The 21,526-nt window shown below is 39.3% G+C and overlaps 1 protein-coding gene across 1 annotated transcript in view; it reads right to left on the bottom strand.

Annotated features, from left to right (window-relative positions):
• Positions 1-21,525, bottom strand: part of LOC124884041 (alpha-2-macroglobulin-like) — a gene marked incomplete at its 5' end in the record, with an annotated part of 44,113 nt that extends 22,588 nt beyond the window's left edge. Inside the window, 19 exons of the mRNA XM_047391631.1 lie at positions 936-1,112; positions 1,291-1,374; positions 2,330-2,381; positions 2,475-2,596; positions 2,801-2,927; positions 6,368-6,593; positions 10,184-10,352; positions 10,476-10,557; positions 10,668-10,808; positions 10,960-11,109; positions 11,337-11,482; positions 11,638-11,701; positions 12,556-12,780; positions 12,907-13,074; positions 16,424-16,533; positions 16,630-16,741; positions 20,932-21,076; positions 21,178-21,262; positions 21,357-21,525. Coding sequence (XP_047247587.1) covers positions 936-1,112; positions 1,291-1,374; positions 2,330-2,381; positions 2,475-2,596; positions 2,801-2,927; positions 6,368-6,593; positions 10,184-10,352; positions 10,476-10,557; positions 10,668-10,808; positions 10,960-11,109; positions 11,337-11,482; positions 11,638-11,701; positions 12,556-12,780; positions 12,907-13,074; positions 16,424-16,533; positions 16,630-16,741; positions 20,932-21,076; positions 21,178-21,262; positions 21,357-21,525 — 2,554 coding nt within the window. The remainder of the gene's footprint in view (positions 1-935; positions 1,113-1,290; positions 1,375-2,329; positions 2,382-2,474; positions 2,597-2,800; positions 2,928-6,367; positions 6,594-10,183; positions 10,353-10,475; positions 10,558-10,667; positions 10,809-10,959; positions 11,110-11,336; positions 11,483-11,637; positions 11,702-12,555; positions 12,781-12,906; positions 13,075-16,423; positions 16,534-16,629; positions 16,742-20,931; positions 21,077-21,177; positions 21,263-21,356) is intronic.
• Between the last annotated feature and the right edge of the window lies 1 nt (position 21,526).

Genomic DNA, 21,526 nt, shown 5'->3' with positions numbered 1-21,526 from the left:
ATTTTGTGTATTACTTAAAATTTAGATCATAAGATTTCAGATGGTGTTTGACAGCTGCCAAAAAAGCACACAAAGGGGGAGCAGGCGGTCTGTTTGGTCGAGCATACGCCTACTGTTGGCTGTGCTGGACAGAATGTGAGCCCGTTGTTCATTTTTAATGTCAGATTACTGCAATTATTTACTGTTGGACTGAGCACACTAAAATCCAGACAAAAGAGATGCATCAAGACATAGTGGTGCAGGCTCAGTTGACAAATGAAGTGAATTATTGGTCACATAAAGGCTTCTCTTCCAAAGAAAAAGACGGTAGGTGTGATATTTCTCTGGAAATAGAAAGCCATCAAATAATATGCAAACATATCAGCGTTATTTAAATACAACTTGTACTCTAATGCTATAAATGGAATTTCATAAAATTAGCCAAAAACGCATTGGTATGTGACAAAACCTTGTTTATTTGTATGAACAGTTCACTGGTTATGTTTTTTTTTTTCCTTTTTTTCTTTTTGATATTTTGTCTCTTTTTATTATGTCAAAGTATAAAAAATACATAATAATAATAAAATAAAGACTGCATATTTCTTTGAATGCTAAAAAAAAGCAGCAGGCGATTAAATCACTATTCTCAAGTTTTTACTCAAAGATGTATATTTCAAGGATTTGTTCTATTCTGAAAATTATAGCTCACACCTATTGAGCTATAGCTTACAGCTAATGGAAACCTGTCAAATACTGGTACAGTGTTTGAAGGGTACAGTAAATACTGACAAATGTGCATCATTTTAAATGTTTTTTTAAGGAAAAATAAACATCCTCCACATCTTACCTGCAGCACCCAAATACAACATTTTGACTGGCAGAGCTTATAGATGAAACATATTTTGTTTGCATTGCATTATTTTTTCAGCTGCGCTGGAAAACTGAATGAGACTTACCACTGTTTAAGAAATTGGACGCCTTTTTCTTAATGGCTGGGGTCAGCTGTTGTGAACTTTGTAGATATTCAAGGATGTAGATGTTGGGAGCCAGTAGTGCCATGTTCTGCTCCCCACATCCATATGGCATCTGCAGCAGACCATCTAGGTTCTGTAGGGCACGGCCGAGAATGTCACCTATGCAAAACATAGAAACAAAGCTCATCACACTTGACTATTACTTCTGTATTTGATAGTGTTTAAAAGATTCAGCAGGTTTAAAAACCTGTAAAGATTCTTGTTACAATACTGCAGTAAGACTGGAGGATTAGCAGACAGTTGGAGCAACTGTGTACAGTTGACTTAAGCGGTTTACCTAGGACAGATACTACAGCACGGCCAGATCCATCAATCACATTTTGAGGCAGCTGTAGGTTTGTTTCCTCAGTCAAAGCTTCTCCTGAGTTTACACAAAAACAGTCATCAGTTATGAGTGATGACCTAAACAGGACAGTTTTAAAACCAACAGATCATGGACCTTGAATGCCATGAATGTTTTAATGAAACATTACATTACATAACATTTATAAAGTTGCTATCCAACAGTGTCCTGTCTTTTCGTAGACATACGACTAATACTGGGGTATTGAAAGATGTATGTAAGGCAGATGTAAAGGTGAAGAATTAAAAGGGATTTTGTGATACATCAAGTCCTGTCTTTGAAGTGGTTAACTTTTGATGTGCTTCTGAATGGCACATGTCTATCTAGATCAAGGGTGTTGAATTCAGTGTTCTGCTGTGTCAGGATGGAGAAAATTATTTTTTCATGTAACGTAACTGTCTCTTTTTATTTTTGTTTTCATATTTATAGATCAACAGACTGTTGATCAGTGCTCTGAGTGGTCAGATAGTTATTGGCTGAGCAAATCAGAAACTAGGTCATGCCGTCAGTTTAACTTTTAGTTTCAAGCATCCGGCATGCCCAGTAGAGCGAAGCTTCATCAGTCCAAATGTAGATTCTTCATAGTGCAGCATTAGATTAAGCAATCCTATTAATGCATCATTGCTGCAATATTTAAGAGCCGTTTGTGTAAATGTTGTTGCAGTGGTGTACATGTGTGGTATGATTGGCGAATGAGAGCTGTGGTGTTTATGCCACAGAATTTTTCAACAAGTCCAAAACAATCTGTGGCGGCCTGTCTTATCTGGTGCTCAGATTACGCATGCAACAGCATCGCATGCATAGAGAGGTGATGTTGGAGAGGTATAATTAGGTTAACCTAAGGCAGCAAGCCTTCTTGCACCATTGAAATAAATACTACATATACAATAATGTGATGTGAATACAAATAGTTTACTTTTGTCTTTTTATGAACAATTTGTAGCAGTCTGTGTTTCGTGTACACCATACTGACCTTTCGGGCAGAGCAGCCAGTTGTGTGTCTTTGCTACTTCAAGTCCTTCAGCCTTAGAGAGATATACGAGTTAAATTTGACAATCAAATATTGTTGACTTAGGCGTTTTCTTCAATATTTTTTTAGACTGTTTGTTCGGACTAACCTTTACAATAAGAGGACGGGTTACAACATCAACGCGGCCTCTGTCTGGAACACTCACCACCTCGTTATCACAAGAAGCGTCAGATGAAACGGCCTCAGCAGTCACGGTCACATTCACAACCCCTAAAAAACAGGAACAAAGATCAGTTGCTCAAATTCTGTGCTCTTCTGCAAAATTCAAATCCTTTTGTGGCTGAAGTGGATCAAACTTGGTTTCTAGAGATTATGAAATGGTTCTGAGGGTGAACTCAGATTGGTTACCGCAGTCTATACACCTGATTTATTACCGGATATTTCAAGTTCTAAGAATAAAATTCTCATCCTCACCCAAGGCTGTGGGATTCATGGTCCAGCTGAGGGTCTTCCGCTCACTGCCACACAGACAGGATGTGTACTGGTCCCCAGATAGAGGGGTTAGGGTGTAATCTGAGGAGGGGGCTGCAGTCACTTTAACCTGTCCAAGAAAATAAATTTGACTCATTCTTTCCAACAGAGCTATTACTCTGTGGATTAATCTGTCACTTTGTGCATGTGCCATGTCTCCCTGAGAGTTATATGTAGCTTGATGTAGATATGATAATGAACTTGTCGGGTGGCTTTTTGTCTTGCTTATACTCATAAATGTTACTCATTCTATGCAAGTAAAAAAAGGGTTTTGTCATTTTAAAATCAGAAGCAAGTGAAAGAATTATATAGCTTTTAGTTCCAGATTTTAATTAGTAATAATTATGTTTTTTCAAACTTCTCTCAAGCATCAGCACACAGGAAGCATGGTTCTATCATTGCATCTTAGACATACTAAAAACATGTCTGAATATTTCATTTATAGTTAAGACTTCTTACAAAATACACCCCCTGTAACTCTATTGTATATCAGCCCTGTGTTTTTATGAATGAACCTATGCTGTTGTAAGAAGATAAATTACTGCATTGCATCTTGACATATCTGATAGTAGGATATCTAGTGGGATCTCCAGAAACAGTAGGCTGTTATGCATTTTTTGGACATGTTGAACAGTACTATAAGATTGTAGAACTATCTGTTGGGACCCACAGCCATGAGTTACAACAGGAAATGCGGTACGGACGTTTCTGGAACTTTCAAAATAAATTGCATTAACCTACTACCGGCATAACATAGGAATTGGGGGTAACAGCGAACTTCTCATGATGCCACTGTCCACATAAAACCCCCACTTCCCCCACAAGTCTTTCTCTACCATCCGGACTCTGTGCGAGGCTGGCCGGTGAGACAGCGCGCTAATGTCTCTTTGCTGGCAAAAAGACATAAACTCTTCAAAACTGGATCCCAGAGTGTCATAAGATCACGCAGTCATATACAAAGTTAAGTACGAGTGAATCACTGTTTGTGTACTGTGGAAATATAAATGCTTTATTATTAGTAGCGTGGAAATATAAATGCATTATTGTTAGTAGCTAAGACTAAGATATATTTGGGACTTTGCTGTTTATAGATTGATTTTTATTAGGAGTTTTTAGTTATGATAGTTAGAAAAAACATAACAGTAGCCTCTAGTATTATAGAGTCCAGTTTTTACACAATGAGTGTTTATTATTCAAGGTTAAAGCTTGCAGGTGTTTTCTGTCTGTATCGTGAGAAGCCGGCAGCGTATTAGGGAGGCATGGTACTCCTCTCCCTGAAGATTTCTGAAGACGTGTGGGAAACAATTCTTTAATTAAATGATAAAATGTATCTCTGTTTCTTTGATACTGTTGCTGAGGAGACATCCACAGACAGAATGATTGTGTATGTGTACTGCATAGCAGCGTGGGGTATAAAATGTAATGTAACGCAGCCCCCAGTCAGACAACACACAGACGTTTCCAGGTAGCAGTGTAAGTGTGTGTCTCCTCTCTGAATTCAGATTGGTTTTAATAAACTTGTGGAAACGTACAACTGATCTCTGACTGAGGATTTTCTTTTGGGGGTGCCAAATAAAAAGAGTCTATGAGAGGTGAGAAGCAATGTAAGAGTTAACGGACGGTCAGTAAAGTTTTCCTACCTCGACAGTACCCGGTGATTTCATTCATAAAGAGGGGAAATTAAGGTATAAGCATTGCTTTACTTTGTCTCTGAGGCCTGCAGAAGCAAACTGTTCCAGAGAATCTCCTGCAGAGACGCTGTCTCTACAAGCCGAGTCTGAAAGGATGACAACAGGAGCCGCATCACCGTGGTTATTGTAATGTGCAGTTGGTTGGCGGACACAACGAGCCGTCTTTCATCCACAGCTATGGAGGTTAGCTGGAAGCTAACCCTTTGTTCACAGAGCGGCCGCGTACCTTCAAAACACACACACACACAGCTATGGAGGTTACCGTTTGTTGACTGTGGACATTTCTTCAAACTTCGTCGTTGCCCGGACAACTCCTCAACACGTTCATACGAGGTTTGGTGTTTGGGCAGAGTAATAGAGAAAGCTTTAGATTGAAATGATCTAAACGTTTTTCATTTTATGAAATTTGGTTTTGTTTGTGTGTTAAGACAAACTTAATTTAAAGGATGATTTTAAACACAGAAGATTGGCCATAACGCGCCATCCGCGCTCATCCATTTTAACCATTTTATTAACGGTATTTTAAAGGTGTGCGTTTGATTCTTGTGCTAAGCTATCAGCTTCCTTTGTTAGCTCTCACTGCTAACAAGCTAAGAACATGTGCTTGCCTGCTAGGGAATATTTAACAGAAAGGTTGTTAGTTTTCAGGCTAGTAAATGATAGTCCCTAAACATTATTTTTATTAAATCTGATAACTAAGTAAACACCATTAAGCCCCATTTCTCCAGAAAGATTTGGCGCTTTTCCAAAATATTCCCTTAATAATATTTCTTTAAATATTTTGTTAATAAATAAAGGCAGCTAATGAGACCCCGTTGAGAATTAGTTATCTAGACGGTTGGTTTTATTCATCAGATCATTCTTAAAACATTATTTTATTAAAATAATATTTTATCTGATCTTGCATTGTGAATGGTTGTCTCAGTTAGTTCCAACACTAACTTCACGTCACTTCCAGATTCTTCAAGATTATCCTTGGTTCTCAAACATAAATAACATTGCATGGTAATATCGCATCACTCTTTTTGGTCATGATTTCCAATCATCTTTAATCAACGTGTTTATATTGTACATAGCCCATTAGTCTTCGTTATTCTTTAATTCTGCTTGGTAGTTTAGTTGGATTGTTTTAGCATAGTAAAGAGTTTGTTGATTGAAATATGTTTGACTTATTTTTGTTAATAAATTCTTGTATTTTAAGAAATTGTGTGAATTAATTCCATGTGTGTGCAGAGTTTATGCTGTTCAATAATGTCAGAGCTCATCTCACACCTTTCTATTTTGTCCTAATACCATTGCCTTACTGGGATGGTATTCACAGGATAACCCTTAACAGACTGAAATATTATTTGATAAAATATTAAAATATTAATATTAAATATTAAATAATATTCTCAGAGTTATAATCACAGCATGTCTAACATACACTATGTTGTCTGTCTTTCTACTTTTACATGTACAAGAACTTTGATGAATTACATCTTCTTCTTAATCTGTAAGGTCCAATTTGTTGAAGGACACACTGTTGCCAGCAATAGCAACTTTAACTATTCTGTAAACATCTTCCACACACCTCACCTCATATACTAAACTCTTGCAGTGAATAATGCTCTCTTACAATATTTTTACAAACTGACATCACTGTTAGGCTAACATTTTTTCTAATACAGTGATAGCAAAGTCAGACTAAAGACAGGACAATATATTTTCTAAATGAATTACTATTGAAAACATAAAATACAGCTAAACTTTATAGTGTTCACAGGATTACTAAAAGATTTCAGATGCTTGGTAGATTTCATGTAAAATCAACAGTTACCATAATGCATTTGTTCAGGTAGTTAAAGACGGTTGCCTTCAGCTCAAAGTTCTCCCCCCGGATGATAGAGTAGGGCATGGTGAGCTCCAGGAAGAAAGGCTGGAAGACGGTGAGCTTCTGACGAGGAGCCAAACCAAAACCCTCAGAGGACAAACAGAATGTCTCTGTCTCCCAGGTGGTGATGGTGTCTGGGACAGTGAAGGACACATCCTTGGTTCCAGAAGATCTGGATCAACAGATACACAAATGCATTGTGTTAAATTGTGGATCACATTTAATTAGGAGGAAGGCTAATACACAATCCACATACAATCCACAGATCTATTCTTCGAAAACACAGTGTCTCTTTTCACCTTTATGCAGGTGACTGCCAAATCTATGTGTCACATAAAGGTGGCACTAGTTCTGTTGGAATCCTTCTTGATTGTTTTAACGATTTGAAGGGATGGATGGGTTTAATTCTTTTTTTTTTAAATTTTAACAAAAATAAGATTGATGTATTGGTATTTCGTGGCACATCAGAAGGCCTGTGTTTTGACTTTTGGATGTCTCGCTCAGCCACAAATCCTGGTTTTAAAATGGACAATCTGCTTATATTTGACAGCCAGATCAAGGCTGCCATCAAGTCCAGCTTCTTTCTGTCAGAGTTTGTTGGAGATATGTAGCACCAAAGTGCACATCTAAGTGAACTGAAATAAGTAAACAATGTGACTGCCAAAAGAATGTAAACAGTGAGAAACGCACAAGAATGAATCAAACATGAATGAACTGAAATAAATTAAATGAAGAACATGGCAGTGCAGAGAAAAGTGAACAGAACTCAGACTCAAAACACCAAACACAGGCAGATTATGACACTTCCGGCTTCAGCAACTGGCCAAGAGTAGGCCCATGCTCACAGAAAGAGCACTTGGAGACAGTAATCAATGGTTTGTAATCAAACAGTTGGATTACTGTAATGCCCATTATTTTGTCAGCAGGTCTTTAATCACACACATGCAGATAGTACCAAATGCTGCTGTGCATCTTTTAACTAACATTGACAAATTTGAGCACATTTCACTGGATTTGAGGTAACTTGACCGGCTGCCCATCCATTTTAGTCGGGGGGCCATTCCTCCCGATCACGCCTCTCCAAGTGTCACTGTCATTTCCCATGTGGGCGTTGAAGTCCCCCAGCAGAATAATGGAGTCCCTGGGAGGGGCACTATCCAGCACCCCCGACAGGGATGCCAAGAAGGCCGGTACTCCGCACTACCACCCGGCCCATAGGCCGAAACGACAGTCAGAGACCTGTCCCCAACCTGAAGGCGCAGGGATACGACCCTTTCATCCAGTGGGATAAACCCCAACACGAGACGGCTGAGCTGGGGGGCAACAAGCAAACCCACCCCAGCCCGTGGGCCACTCCAGAGTAGAAGAGAGTCCAGCCCCTCTCGAGGAGATGGGTTCCAGAGCCCACGCTGTGCATGGAGGTGAGCCCGACTATTTCTAGTCGATATCTCTCGACCTCCCGCACAAGCTCAGTCTTTTTCCCCCCAGTGAGGTGACATTCCACGTCCCTAGAGCTAGCCTAAGCATCCGGGGATCGGGCCGCCACGGTCTCCACCTTCGCATGCTGCCCAATCCTCTTTGCACCGGTCCCTCATGGTTCCCCCTGCAGGTGGTGGGCCCACTGGGGGATGGCCTTGCGTCTTTCCTCCAGGTCCCGTGAGGAGCAACCCAGCCACCATGAGCTCTCTGACAGGTCCCGACCCCAGTCCTGGCTCCAGGGTGGGACCCGGCTCCGCCGTACTGGGCGACGTCACGTGCCTCATTTTTTATGTCCTCATGAGGGTGTCTTGAACCGCTCTTTGTCTGACCCATCACCTAGAGCCTGTTTGCCATGGGAGACCCTACCAGGGGCATTTAAGCCCCAGACAACATAGCCTCTAGGATCATTCAGCCACTCAAACCCCTCCATCACGTTAAGGTGGCAGCTCAAGGAGGGGCTTGAGAAAACTATTTTCCTGAATTTTGAATTTTAATTAGAATTTTTGATAAATATGCATTAATCAATAATCATAATCCTTACACTCTTCATCTCTGAGCTTTAACAGCCCTATGTGCCACCTCGTTCTCTTAGGTCTGCTGACCTATTGCTCTTGTCAGTACCAAGAACCAAGTGTAAACTCAGAGAGGACTGGGCCTTCTGTGTAGCTGGTTCTAAACTCTGGGATGATCTGCCACTGTACATTGGCAGGCAACCTCCCTGGCTATTTTTGTACTTCTCTTTTAAAAACAAATCTTTTCTCTCTGGTTTTTAATACTTAGTGGGGTGTTGGTCTTATGTGGTTTAATCTTAGTTTTATGTCCATGTAATTTCTTATTTTAATAGTTTTGAATTTTATTGGAACATATTTTTATCTGTTAAGCACTTTCACTTCTGTGTTTGTTTTTAAGTGCTTTATAAATTACGTTTTATAGGACACATTCTTTGAAGTTGCCACTATCACCTACCCTATGAATGTATGATGCAGAGAGGATCAGCTGCATAAAAGAATATTATTAATTGTTCTTATTTATTTGTATACATGGAAAACTTAATTTAGTTATGTATGTACACACATTAACACAGAAACTAAACTTTAGTAAACTTGGAAGTAAACTTTAAGTTTATTGTCTCGCTGGAATCTAACTCATTCTTTCCAACAGAGTTATGGCCACTATGATGTCCCTATTTATGATTTCCAAGGTTAAATAAACTCCTTGTTATATATTAACCCAGTAGGGAAAATGATAGGGGCATATATTTTGGTCTGACAATGCTGTGTGTTGACCTTTAGGTTTTTGGATCAACGTTAATGATTGTTACGCTCTTGGTTATTTATTCTTTCCATGACAAAACACCATAAAAATCGGTGTTGTTTTAATGTTGTTTGCTTGGTGCTTGTTTTCAATTGTTTCTTTTGTTTTAGTTAATCAGTAGCGCATTAATTGTTTGGGTGATCATAAATTGGATTCTTGATTGTACTGATATCAGCTTTGGTAAATTCTTTGCATTTTTAATTGAAATGTCAATGGCTCGAATCCCAAGAAATTTACAGTAATCCCTCAGTGTTTTCATTTAGTGTGATGGAGATGGCTCCCTGTAATGAAAAAGTTAAGTTTTCAATCTTCATATTGATTCTGAGAACTTTTGAGATTGACTGATTTATGAACATTAATATTTTTTTCTTTATTATACTTTTTAGTATAGTTTGGAACTTCTTTAAAATCTATATCAGAAAAATGGTAAGTAAAAAGGTACAATGATGGTTTAAAATGGTCCATGATGTAAACCCACAATACAATCAAGTAAAGGTAAACACACAAAATAAATTAAGAAAAACTCAGGCAAATGAAAGAGTATTCAAATAAACAAACCAACCACCACATCTCAACTCATCTCACGCCAAATTTTATTTAACCTGCTCTAGACACGAGAATAACCAACATGTGAAAAAAGCAAGCGAAAACCTGTCAAAATGACACAGGATGAGGACAGGAATGCTTCCCAGATGTTAAGTCCTTCACACAGACCAATGAGGCACTCAAGCACCCAAGAAAAAAAAATGTCCAGACATTAAAAAGTTGTGTTTTCCAATAGTTCAATAGAAATGCACACTGCCTATGTTCATTTCACAAAATCCCAATTGACTCCAAATATGTTGATGGCTGGACATTATTCTCTTTGTGTGGGGTCACAAAAAGGGGTGATTCAGTGTGTGTGTTGAATAATGATAATAATTTTTTTAAGTATTTCTGAACATAAACTCTTTTGCCTCAGACTCTCACCCAGTTTCCACGAGGTCCCATATCCACGTCTCAGGGAAGAAAGTGCGAACTGTTACCAATGGTTCTTCCATAATAGTGCCTGATGCACCAACAACTTCCGGTCTCATACCCACTGGTGAACCCAATACATTCATTCTGCTAAGTGCACCACCATAAGCTACGTGTACTCCTGTAAAGAACCAGACGAAAGTGAAACAAAAGTGAATAACAAGTGGCACACTTCCGTTTTTTTTTTTAGGCGAATTCTTTTGCTGCCCCACGAGACAGGTCAAAAGTAACCAAGATGACGTACCTCGATAAAATTCTCTTCCTTTGAATTTAAGACAAGATGGTATTGTCATCACCAAATTTGTTGCTGTTTTCAGTCCTACATTCTACACAGTTTTAGACAAAACAATAAAAAGTGCATAGAAAAATATTTTAAAAGAAGGCCACGTTTATAATTCATATTTTTTGTATTGTATGGTTGCTGTACACTTAGTACCTGGAAAACTTTATGGGCTTCCCCTTCTTCAGATGGATAAGGTAAAACATATCTTTTTGGCCTCACATGCAGACATTCATCAGGATCGCTAACCTGGTATGGTATATATGAAATTTTCTTGACAGGCAGCATGAAAAAAATCTGAAAAGAAAAACATGGTTTAGAGCTAGAAACTGTTCTGCAATATTTATTTGGTTGTGTCTCAGCAACAAAATTAATTCAAGAACTTTCCTTCTATCACAAAACATAGAAGTTATGTGTGTAAAAATTGTTAAATGTTGTTAGTTTTTACCCTATCTTCATCCAGAGTCTTTCCGGGCTCCTTGATGAGGACACTCTGATCGATGGCACTGACTCCACATAGGGAGTCAGACTGGGCTGTCAGCTGCAGCTTGATCTCCTCTCCTGGGACAGCGGAAGATGGAGAAAACTCCAAAGATACCTGAACAAGCACACATGATTTACACATAACATTACTTACACAATAGTTTTATCAAATTAATTGTTTTTTTAAGTAACTTTGCAGATGTTGAATAAAAGCATGAACTGAAAAAAATTATTTAACATGTGTTTAACATGAAATACCTTGGTTCTTTATTATTAGGACGGTCAGGATTATGATACTAGTGTTTTTTATATTAGGTGCAACCTGCTCTCTTTTCTACTGACCTTATTACTGAAACATTTTTCTGTTGAGAACTCGGCATTGTGAGCAATCACATTCATGCTGGGGAGGACAGCATAAGCCACAACCTGGATCATTGGTACCATGTCTGGAGACACGTTCAGCTTAAAGGACACCTTGCCCTCATTCACTGAAAAATCCATCAAAGTGTTACTCATGTAATGTCTCTAAAAATAACCATGAAAACCATCTTACACATATCAATTAAATCCACTAACATAGTAATTCAAATGTGAAGAGAAATGTTTGGATTTTTATGAACCTGTAATATCACTCTGTACATACCTGGTTTATCTTCCACTTGAACTTGTTTATGTCCTCCACTGACAATAGCTCCTCTAGATAAGACCTGATCATTTTTAGAAAAATAATGCAATACATGGTCAATTGAGATAAAAGAAACAGGAATGACTGGTGACCTACCAAGGTGTTACCTCATCTGTCATCCAGTGGCTACTGGAGATAGGCAAAACAGTTTCTGCAGATAAAATATGTTGGTGCTCTATTGGACTGACAGCTGGTGACTGATTTAAGCTTTGTGATATAAGGTATTATACAATTTCCAAATTGTTTAATTGTAGCCTTAGTTTCCAGTTCTTAGATGCATACCTTGGCTACATAAAGGGCGTAGCCAGGAACTTTGGGCCCCATGACACAAAATCTAATTCCCCCCGTCACCATCCGAATGTCGCAGCAGAAATCGAGACTCATCAGACCAGGCAACCTTTTTCCAATCTTCTATTGTCCAATTTTGGTGAGCCTGTGCGAATTGTAGCCTCCGTTCCCTGTTCTCAGCTGACAGGAGTGGCACCCGGTGTGGTCTTCTGCTGCTTATTTATTTATTTATAGTGGGAGTAGGGAGCTGCTGACCTTGACGGTGGACATTATCGGGAGGTGGGAGGAGTACTTGAAGGATCTCCTCAATCCCGCCATCACACCTTCCTTGGTTAAAGCAGGGACTGAGGACTCATCACCCAGGCCAAAATGACCCAAATGAACAGAAGGTCACGAGTACTTGTAGTTTACAGTGGCCCTTTTATGGATGAAAATACAATACAATACAATCTAAAAGTTGTACTTTTGATGAAAACAACTTTCTTCTGCCTGAGGAGCTGCTAAGTTATGACATGCAACTGTCCAGGAAAGCCAATTTCAAAACTCATTGAAAAATCAATCATAGTGGTGACCAGAGAAGTTACTCACCAGATACATGATGTCCACAGATCCCTGTGGTTCATGCACAAAACTGTAATCAGTGGCGATGTCCACTTCTTTGTCACAAGGAAAGGCTGTATTGCTCGACTTTATCTTCAAGGAGCTGACTGTTTTAGTATCAACAGGAGGTTGAGATTGGTGAACTGTGTGACGTCCTGTGGGAATGTAAGTTTTTCTATATGCATGGTGCTCCAGTGTTGGTGAGGCGCTTATCTGATAATAGAAAAAAAAAAAAGAAAACTTTAAAACGAGATAATTGAAAAGCAAACTGAGATTTTATTTTATTGTAGTTTTTCTTAGTGCAGTAAATCCGCTGTTTTAGAGCTGTGATTTACTTACACTGATATCAATATCTCCAGTAAATGTGTCTGTGCTGAAAGAGAATGTGGCAAAACCATCGCTGTCAGTTGTAAGGTTCTGCAGTGAGCGTACAGACCAAATATTACCCTCAAACAAGTACAGCGGCATGTGAGGAATGGGTGTGTCATTGTAGTGAACAGCCTTGACCTGCAGAAAATACAGTTCTGGGTTAAAAAAATAGTTCAATGAACCATATGACTTGAAAAACCAACCGTTCAAAAATTCAATATGGAGTGTTGTGGAAAAAGACTGTCCCCCCTTACTAATTTCTACTAGTTTTGCTTTTTTTCCAATTTAAATGTTTCAGACCATCAAAAAAATCTAATGTAAAAGAGTAGATAATGCAGTTTTCAAATGATAATTTCATTAATCAAAGGAAAAAATCTATCCAAAATAACCTGGCCCTATGTGGAAAACGTAATTTGCCCCCTAGACCTAATAACTGGTTGTACCACACATGCAGGGCCTGACATTAACACCCGCCAACCCGCCAAATGCGGGTGAATTTTAGCAGTAACACAGCCACTCCGACTAGCCACTTTGGCGGGTTGAATTATATATACAGTTTTTAATTGTAGTTTTCTCAAATGGGATCCGAAATATAAGCAAGTTGAAATGCGACACTACAACTCCCATGAGCACTGCCTGCATACAGTGTTTGCTCTGTGGTCCGTTCATGACCGATGTTGCTTTAGACAGACGGTCACTGTGGAGAACACAGTTGTGAAGCGGTGGGGGCGGTAATGTGGAGGTAATGTTTCTACTTTGTACACTGCCAGTGTTGCCAAGTCCGCTTATTATAAGCGACTTTGGGCTCGTTTTCTCTAAAGTCGCTTGCAAATCTTGTGGGTTACAGTTTTGTGGGCTTGTTTTTGAACGTCAAGTTTGGGCTTGGCCTTCCTTCCGAGTGAAACCCCTTGATTATCTCCCAGCTCCCAAAATAAAGCAAAACACAAGTGGTAGATAGTTTATCCTTTCCACGTCGCTGTTTTCTGGTTATAGCTCCCACCACAGTTGATGGCACACCCCAAACACACACACACTAGAGCCCAGAGTGACAGGGAAACAAGTAATGAGACAGCGTCAGAATGAGATGCAGTAAATGGGGAAAATATGGGAAAAATGTTAATACAGTGTGAGAAAGAGAGCGCACTGCAAGACAGGATCTGACCTGAGATGGGAGCCTCCTTTCTGATTCCGCAGTGTGAAATATGTGCTCACCATGCCTTTTCTTTTCAACAGACTTTAAAGAAAGTTTTTTCTTGACCATGTTTAATGTCATTTTGCTGTTAGGTATGCCAAATGCACTTCTCTTTTGATCAGTTGTTATTCAAAATTTTAAGTTATTCAAAATGTTTATGGTAAAAGTGTTAATAATTTTGCTGTTGCTTTTGTATAATGCCATAATAAATGTATACATTTATGCTGTTTATAAGTGGCCTCTGTTTTACACAGTGGTATAAAGCCAGTTGGGCTCCTTTTGGGCTTGTTTTGATAGAGCTGGTTGCTTGTTTCTCTCAAGAGACCTGGCACCATTGATCACTGCACATTTTCATATAAAAGGAGCTTTACACAGAACCTTGTCTGAGCTGAATACTTGATAATGACCCGAAGTGGTAAACATTTTATGTAGTCTTGATATGATTGTGTAAAAGGGTCATTTACATTTAAAAATGTTGTACATCTAGTTAAAGTAAACTTTAGGATGCTATAGTCAGGTTTAATCATATTAAACAAATCCTCAACAATGTGGCTGGTGAAAATGCAGAGTGGCTAGTAACTTTGGAAAACCACTAGCCACAGTGGCAGGTGAACAAAGAAGTTAATGTCAAGCCCTGCAAACATGGTAGCAAAAATTCACATTAGTCCTTTAATATCGCTATGAAGGATTTGTGGGTCACTCTTCTCCGCATAATTATCTTAAATCTGCTATGTAGGAGGATTTTTAAGAATGACGGCCCATTATGGTCATGCAACTGCATATCAATTGGATTTGACTTTGACAGGGTGTCTGTCATATTATGGAAGATTCTTGCAGGACCAAAGTGCAAACAGGAGCGTGGGAGCAGCATGGTGAGCAGAAAGTGTTTAATGACAACTAAACTTGAAAATGTACATGGAGAAGTAGAACACGAAACATGGGCAGAATGACTGGCATGGAGCTGGCAGACAAACAGTAGAATCCAGCAAAGAGCAATGAAAACCGAACAACTTTTAAACAAAGGCAGGGAGGAGAAATGACCAATGAAAAAAATTGCTAATTAGATGAAATGTGGAGCACACTACAAAGATCGACCTAAAATAAAAACAACTAAATGATATAAACAGGGAAGTGCATACAAACAGACAAGAAGGAAACTCAAAACTCATTACCTAGCACAGGTGATTCATAACACAAGACCAGTCAAAAGTGGACCTGCTAGTTTGGTTTGGACCTTTGTTCTGCTGCATAACCCAGCTACGCTTGAGCTTTAGTTCACAAAGTGATGAGCTATATTTGCCTTTAGGATTATCTGCTAGAGAGTAGATGTCATTAATCCTTCAGTTGGGCTAAGTTCTTCAGGAACTGAGACAGGAAAGCAGTCCAAACCACAATATTGCCACCACCATGTTTGACTGTCGGTAGGGTGTTCCTTTAGTGAAATGCAATAAATTTTACATCAGATGTAACATGATGCTCAGCTTCCATAATGTTCCACTTTTATTCTTATCAGTGCAAAGAATATGTTTGTCTTGGTGATCCTCAGGATTTTTAGGGGTGGATGTGAGATTGGACTTTAGGTTCTTTTTGATCAGCAGTGTTTTTTTCCTTGGGATTCTCCCATGGATCTTATTTTGCCCAGTCTCTGTTATATTGTTGAATAATTAACTCATGCAAGTGAGGTCTGTGGTGCTTTAGTTGATTTTCAGGGTTCTCTTGTGACCTCCTGAATGAGTTTTTAATGTACTCTGGAAGATCAGCCATTCACGAGAAAGTTTAACACTGTTCTATGATTTCTCCATTGGTGGAGAATGGGTTTTACTGTGGTACACGTGAGTTCCAAAGCCTCAGAAATGGCTGTGCAACTCTTTCTAGATTGAGGCATGTCAATGATTTTGTTTCTCATCTGCTCTTGAATGCCTTTAACCTGACACAATGGGTTGCTTTTTGAGATCTTTTAGCCTACTTCATGCTGACACACAGGTTCTATTTAAGCTATTTCTATATACAACAGGTTTGGCCTGGTAAAAGTGACCTCATCATTACAGATGATTTATTATTTAAGAAGCATGGAGATCACTTTTCAGTTAGAACCAGGTTGTTTTCAATTGGTTTTATTCTCCACAAAAAAAAATCATTTGAAAACTGCATTCTGTATTTACTCACGCTATCCCTGTTTGATATTAATGGTTGTTTGATAATCTGAATCATTTATACATAGTATGACAAAAAACCTAAAACAGGGGAATTCTGGATGGGGAAAAATAATTTTTCACAGCTTTGTGTTATTCTTACCCTTCCCTCCAGATTTGTTCCTTGTTCATAAATCTTGGGAGGTTCAACAAAAGCCAGCTTTCCAATAATGTATGAAATCTTTATCCTCTTCGTCTGGGAGAGTGAAACACCTGAATATAAACAGTCATCTGCCTGTAATTTCTTCAGGATCATTGTAATAAAGTCTGCTTATGAAAAGAAATGTGGAGTACGTAAACAAGACTTACCTGTTCCCTCTTCTTCCACAGTGGCACTTACATAAAGTTCATCACGTACTACCTTTGTGTCAATTTTGGTAAAACTTGACATTTCAAACAAAGCACAGCCTGTTTTGTCAGTCTAAAAAGCAAAGGAAAGAAAATATAATGCAGATGAATGGAACAAATAAAATGTAGAATCATATTAAACTTTTACATATTTTACATATTTTAAAATGAGCATATTAAACTGACACAAACACCTACACACCCTGTTCCACTCCACACAAGTGTATGACAGACATTAGGGCAAGTAAATATCCGTAATGCAATACAAATTCACATGACGTTTTTATTTGGAATTAGCTCATTTAGTACAGTAAGGTACCACTTAGCTTTACACTTTTAATTTGAGATTAATAAGATGTATATTCCATTTCTGAAAACACAAAAGAAATGAGCTAGGCTGGGGAAGGAAAAATAATTTGCTTGCCAAGGATCCCACTCAACCAAGAGCTCGCATTGTCAAAGACATTTAAAGGGCAGCGTCTTCACCATTTCCAAATCCCTCAAAAATATGAATATACAGTTATTTTTTAAGAACACGCAGGGTTCTTTTTGTGTACTTTGAAATTTTAAACACTTCCATTAACACTACTGGCTGGATATTTCTTAATGATGAATTGATTTCCATTGCACATCCAATAAGTGGCGTGTTGCACTCAATCCACGAATACAGGTCCTTCTCAAAATATTAGCATATTGTGATAAAGTTCATTATTTTCCATGATGTCATGATGAAAATTTAACATTCATATGTTTTAGATTCATTGCACACTAACTGAAATATTTCAGGTCTTTAATTGTCTTAATACGGATGATTTTGGCATACAGCTCATGAAAACCCAAAATTCCTATCTCACAAAATTAGCATATTTCATCCGACCAATAAAAGAAAAGTGTTTTTAATACAAAAAACGTCAACCTTCAAATAATCAGGTACAGTTATGCACTCAATACTTGGTCGGGAATCCTTTTGCAGAAATGACTGCTTCAATGCGGCGTGGCATGGAGGCAATCAGCCTGTGGCACTGCTGAGGTCTTATGGAGGCCCAGGATGCCTCGATAGTGGCCTTTAGCTCATCCAGAGTGTTGGGTCTTGAGTCTCTCAACGTTCTCTTCACAATATCCCACAGATTCTCTATGGGGTTCAGGTCAGGAGAGTTGGCAGGTCAATTGAGCACAGTGATACCATGGTCAGTAAACCATTTACCAGTGGTTTTGGCACTGTGAGCAGGTACCAGGTCGTGCTGAAAAATGAAATCTTCATCTCCATAAAACTTTTCAGCAGATGGAAGCATAAAGTGTTCCAAAATCTCCTGATAGCTAGCTGCATTGACCCTGCCCTTGATAAAACGCAGTGGACCAACACCAGCAGCTGACACGGCACCCCAGACCATCACTGACTGTGGGTACTTGACACTGGACTTCTGGCATTTTGGCATTTCCTTCTCCCCAGTCTTCCTCCAGACTCTGGCACCTTGATTTCCGAATGACATGCAGAATTTGCTTTCATCCGAAAAAAGTACTTTGGACCACTGAGCAACAGTCCAGTGCTGCTTCTCTGTAGCCCAGGTCAGGCGCTTCTGCCGCTGTTTCTGGTTCAAAAGTGGCTTGACCTGGGGAATGCGGCATCTGTAGCCCATTTCCTGCACACACCTGTGCACGGTGGCTCTGGATGTTTCTACTCCAGACTCAGTCCACTGCTTCCGCAGGTCCCCCAAGGTCTGGAATCGGCCCTTCTCCACAATCTTCCTCAGGGTCCGGTCACCTCTTCTCGTTGTGCAGCGTTTTCTGCCACACTTTTTCCTTCCCACAGACTTCCCACTGAGGTGCCTTGATACAGCACTCCGGGAACAGCCTATTCGTTCAGAAATTTCTTTCTGTGTCTTACCCTCTTGCTTGAGGGTGTCAATAGTGGCCTTCTGAACAGCAGTCAGGTCGGCAGACTTACCCATGATTGGGGTTTTGAGTGATGAACCAGGCTAGGAGTTTTAAAGGCCTCAGGAATCTTTTGCAGGTGTTTAGAGTTAACTTGTTGATTCAGATGATTAGGTTCATAGCTCGTTTAGAGACCCTTTTAATGATATGGATGGATAACGGGTGCTAAAGCGATGCACACCGTCCTGTTTAAATTAGTAAATATGGTAAATGGAATGAACTTATATAACGCCTTTCCAGTCATACTGACCACTCAAAGCACTTTGCACTAGTCACATTCACCCAGACACACTCAATAACATGCATACATTCATACACCGATGTGCAGATGGGTGGGCAATTTGAGGTTAAGTGCCTTGCCCAGGGTCACATGGACATGTGGCAGGAGAAAGCTGGAATTGAACCACAACCCTCAGATTCTTCTCACTGAGCCACAGTCGCCTGTCAGTCGCCTAAATATAATGTGGTTGTCACAGTGTGTGTCTCTGTTGGACCATTATGTGGGGAAGAACTCCTGAAGCTCGAAGTTTGCTGGTAAGACGACCCTTTATTGCTCATGGACTGGACACAGACAGGGTACCAGGCGAGCACAGAAACACAAACAACACATAAAGAACCAGCGGGCAACAAAGGAAACAAACGGGCTTAAATACAAAACTGGACCGCAGGGGGAACCAATGACACACGTGACGAGACAATCAGGGAAAAACACAAAACAGGTGTAGGCTTGGGGTGCAGGGAGACAGAAAACAAAAGACTAGACCACGTAAAATAACAAAACAGAAACTCAAGAACTCAAAACACAAGCAGGTATGACAGTGGTATTGGCTGGCACTATAGAGAGTGTTGGAGAACAGAAAAGCCATAAAAGAAAGACGAAGTTCGAAGCCATGGAGTTGGAAGTAATAATAACAAAATATATTTTAATTAATAAAAATAAAAATAATTACCGTATTTTCCGCACTATAAGGCGCACCGGATTATAAGGCGCACCTTCAATGAATGGCCAATTTTAGAACTGTTTTCATATATAGGACGCACCGGATTATAAGGCGCATAGAATAGAAGCTACTGCAGTCAAACGTTTGACTGGGGTTGCGTTATGCATCCACTAGATGGAGCTGTGCTAAAGAGAATGTCAACAAAACAGATAAGTCAGTCAGTCAAACTTTATTAATACACTACAAACCAGCGTTCTGATAACTCCATTCACTCTCATGGTAAGGTCTCCTCTACATAGAATTCTATTGAATAGAGCCAACCGCACGTTAGGAATGCATTGGAGTCTATGAAGTTGAAGTTGAAATCAAACGTTAGTTAAAACGTGAAAGGGAACTTTTCCCTGATTCAGTAAACACGTAAAAGAAACAGTTTGATGCACTAAATCAAACGTTAGTACATTCAAACGTTATACACACACAAGTGGTGTTGGACTAGGAGTAAGCACAGTACAGGTGTTTACCGCTATTACTTTGGCGACGCCCCTGACTACGGTAGCCGTAATGCTGCAAGCAGTGCGGCTTTGTAGTTTACCAGTCGTACTGAAACATTTTGACAGAGCGCCGTGTACAACCAGTATGGATCAACCAATTAACCAATTGATCCATATGTAAAGCGCTCCGGATTACAAGGCGCACTGTCATTTTTTGAGAAAATGTATGGTTTTTAAGTGCGCCTTATAGTGCGGAAAATACGGTATTTGTTTTTTATAAGTATTTCAAAATGTTACAAAATAACAGTAAAAACATGAAAATACTAAAAGATACAGTTAAACCATGAAAAATCAATTTTAAAACCTAGAAAAGCTCACCGCTACTGTCAGACTTGCATCATAATACGGCTGTAAACATCTGTATTTACCTCCACCAAGTCATTCACATAAACAAACCTATAACACCCGTCGCTCAATCCTCTGGCACGTGCTCTTTTGGCAAACCACACCCCACTCTGAAAGTTTTGAGCTTTCTTTCTGTGAAAAGGGATTTTAGTTGAGGCATATGTATCACTTGACCCAAACATTGCAAACCAAGGTAGGCCCATAATAACTTGATACATGAATGTGCTTTGTACAGTCATAAACTCATTCATCCATGTCTTCGTGAACTTCGCTTTGTGCTCAGTTGTGTTTGAATAGAAAAGGGTCATCCCCAAGGGGAGCATAAAATTGTCCCAAATGTCTTGGTATTTCAAAGCATTAAGAGTTAATTTCACTAGAACAAAAGGACCAAGCCTAATTCCAGGAAAACAGTCCCACACCATAATCCCCGTGTACATTTTAGTACAGGTACCGGTATGTGCAGCATATGTGTAACTGCATGTGTATAACTCTACCTGCTTTGTGACTATCTCACAGGGAGGTAATATCTGATGTTCTTCAGGATTTATGAGCACCACTTCTGAATTATAAATATGCTGCTGAAGAGGTCGGCACACCTCTACTGTGACACTTCCTGGAACAGGCTGTCCATATGTGTACCTGGTTAAATCAGAACAGATCACAGAGTCATCCACAGAGAGGAACTGCTTGAGATTTTTTTAATTCTGGTATTTATTTGTTAGAAAATAACCTTTACCTACTTTGAGCATACTTTAGTTTCAAAGTTCTCCTCCCCAATATTGACTTCTTCTTTTACATTCATGGTCACATCAAATTTGGGCAAAACTGAACACCAAAACAGTACATGTTACCAAGTAGATTTAAAGAGAAAATATTTTGTTTGTTAAAAAACAAAATAATAATAACATTTCTAACATACCATACTTCTCCACTTTGAAGTGGTGGTAGGTCTTATGTTCACCAACTGTCACAATGATTTTGTAGGTTCCTTCACGGGTTTCAGAGATTAAGGGGTAGGAAAGCTGCAGTATTTTGCTGTTGGATGTTTCATTGAGCCACTGTCCAATTCTGTTGTTGTTCGGATCCTGT

This window comes from Girardinichthys multiradiatus, chromosome 18 (assembly GCF_021462225.1).
Source record: "Girardinichthys multiradiatus isolate DD_20200921_A chromosome 18, DD_fGirMul_XY1, whole genome shotgun sequence".
Taxonomy (NCBI): domain Eukaryota; kingdom Metazoa; phylum Chordata; class Actinopteri; order Cyprinodontiformes; family Goodeidae; genus Girardinichthys; species Girardinichthys multiradiatus.
The sequence above is the reverse complement of the archived record's forward strand: the minus strand, read 5'-3'. Positions and strand labels throughout refer to the sequence as shown.